General features: G+C 43.9%; 1 protein-coding gene across 1 annotated transcript in view; it reads right to left on the bottom strand.

Annotated features, from left to right (window-relative positions):
• Positions 1-2,500, bottom strand: part of LOC143134832 (receptor-type tyrosine-protein phosphatase mu-like) — a 173,619-nt gene that overhangs the window by 84,036 nt on the left and 87,083 nt on the right. The window contains exon 9 of the mRNA XM_076295513.1: positions 2,298-2,407. Within this exon, the coding sequence (XP_076151628.1) occupies positions 2,298-2,407 (110 nt within the window). The remainder of the gene's footprint in view (positions 1-2,297; positions 2,408-2,500) is intronic.

The raw sequence follows: 2,500 nt of genomic DNA, 5'->3' as shown, positions 1-2,500 counted from the left end.
ATTCACTCACCAATGCAACCTGTTGCGTTAAATTGTCATTCTCTAATCTACTTGGTATGTTGAATCTCAGATATGAACTAGAATTGCATCTCCGAGGAAATGCAAGAGCGGTCTTTATCAGGTGCAGTTTGGCAAACGGATCGCAACAGTAACCTCATTTTTGAAAATCGGGAATCAAATTATGCTGTACCCTGCCCAGCTGGTCTGAGCAGGGACGACACATTGTATGCTCATGCACCTATGAATTACTCATTTATTCTGTATATTATTGTTTTTACACCTTTTATACCCTGTATATTGACAGCCTCAGTGCATTACTGGCCACTATGGACTGAAGCCTTGTGTAGAGATGGGATTTGTTGATGGTTAATATGTCCTGTCCAATGTCCAATGTCTTCCTGTGTCTGTCTTATGGGGGGAATGTGTAATGCTAATGTGATTGGGGTCTGTGAGTGTTTCTTGTCACCTGGGGCCTCATGTACAAAGCTTGCGTACGCACAAAAATGCTGCGTACGCCACTTCTCACGCTCACGTCCGGATGTACGAAGGCTGACTTGAACGTGAGAATGTGCGGTCCTCCACGCAAACTTCATGTCTGGCGTACTAGTGGTGGTTGCTAGGTTGTTGCTTATTGCATCCAATAAGCCAAAATGCATAAACAAAGCAGTTGCTATGCTGGTTGCTAGGGTCACATTACAGTGGTGGTTGCTAGGTTGTTGCTAGGATACAGTTGGGGCAGCCGTGGCCTACTGGTTAGCGCTTCAGACTTGTGACCGGAGGGTTGCCAGTTCGAACCCCGACCAGTAGAAAGCGGCTGAAGTGCCCTTGAGCAAGGCACCTAACCCCTCACTGCTCCCCGAGCGCCGCTGTTGTTGCAGGCAGCTCACTGCGCCGAGATTAGTGTGTGCTTCACCTCACTGTGTGTTGAGTGTGTTTCACTAATTCACGGATTGGGATAAATGCAGAGACCAAATTTCCCTGATCCCTTGAACCCTCAAGGGATCAAAAGAGTATATATACTTATACTTACTTATACTAGTCGTGGTTGCTATGTTGTTGCTAGGGTTGCTAGTGGTTGCTATGTTGTTGCTGCATGGTTGCTAGGCTAGGGTATTACTAGGGTACTGTACATGGTGGTTGCTATGCTAAACAACACGGTTGCTATGGTGGTTACTAGAGTAATCATGTTGATTACTATGTTGGTTGCTTTGGTGGTTGCTAGGTTGTTGCTAGGGAAATTAAGATGGTTGATAGGGTGTTGCTAGGGTACATATGCTGGTTGCTATGCAAAATAATGTTTTTGCTATGGTGGTTGCTAGGGTAATCATGTTGGTTGCCATTATACTGTAGAGGTGGTTTCTAGGTTGTTGCTAGGGTAATGTCATGGATGGAAATTCAAATCCTGAGCATTTCGCCATTCATTTCAATGGCAAAAACCGACGAAAAAAAATGTAAGCAACATACAACGGTTCGGCCCTGAATTTTTGGAGTTGGAACCGTGTAGATAGCTCAAACTCTCTAGGAGCAGTAGTCAGTACAAAAAGTGGGTGAACGGGAATAATATGAAAACGTAAGAAGAACAATAGTGAGCTTGCTTGATCAAGCCCACTAATTAAGGTTGAATGTAAGCATGACTGTGACCATTGGCCATTGTCCTGTTGTCGACATATTATACGAATGTGTGCAGATATTATATGAGTTTATAGACACATTGTACTACACATTGTATGTGTGCACATATTATATACATACAAGTGTATGCACATATTATGTTCTATGCTAGTTAAAGCTGTCTCAGTAACACTAGTCTCACTAGTCAACAGGAGTTATATGTATTTCTGATTTGAGCTGTCTTGAACACAGAGCATACACAGAGCATAGGCATTTTTGTCATTACATCAAAACATTTGTTATATCACATTGCTACTTATAGGTATTTTATGGATGTTTTAAACAGTGTTTGTATGTAGTTTTTCGAGGCCTTCGGTCAGTTCTAGTTCTAGTGTGTGTGTGAGTAAGTGTGTGTGTGTGTGTCTATGTGTGTGTGTGTGTGTGTGTGTGTGTATGTGTGTGTGTGTGTGTGTGTGTGTGTGTGTGTGTGTGTGTGTGTGTGTGTGTGTGTGTGTAGTTGTTCGAGGCCTTGGGTCAGTTCTAGTTCTAGTGTGTGTGTGAGTAAGTGTGTGTGTGTGTGTGTGTGTGTGTGTGTGTGTGTGCGTGTGTGTGTGTGTGTGTGTGTGTGTGTGTGTGTGTGTGTGTGTGTGTGTAGTGGTTCGAGGGGTCAGTTCCTTGTCCCTCACCTCATACTGAATGATGACTCCGTATGTCTGAGCTGGCTCCCTCCACTTCAGGACGATCTTCTCCTCATACGCACTGGCCTGGATGGAGTCCAGAGGCACCGCCCCAGGGACTGATGGGAAATGAAGTCCATAAGAACCAGTACATAACGCATGACTGGTGTTCTAACAAACACATTATACCATTCTCTGACAATCATAATTAC

The sequence above is a fragment of the Alosa pseudoharengus genome, unplaced genomic scaffold (genome assembly GCF_046254945.1).
Source record: "Alosa pseudoharengus isolate Yale_2024_CS ecotype anadromous, Long Island Sound unplaced genomic scaffold, YU_APseudo_1.1 YU_APseudo_1.1_scf_2, whole genome shotgun sequence".
Taxonomy (NCBI): domain Eukaryota; kingdom Metazoa; phylum Chordata; class Actinopteri; order Clupeiformes; family Clupeidae; genus Alosa; species Alosa pseudoharengus.
The sequence above is the reverse complement of the archived record's forward strand: the minus strand, read 5'-3'. Positions and strand labels throughout refer to the sequence as shown.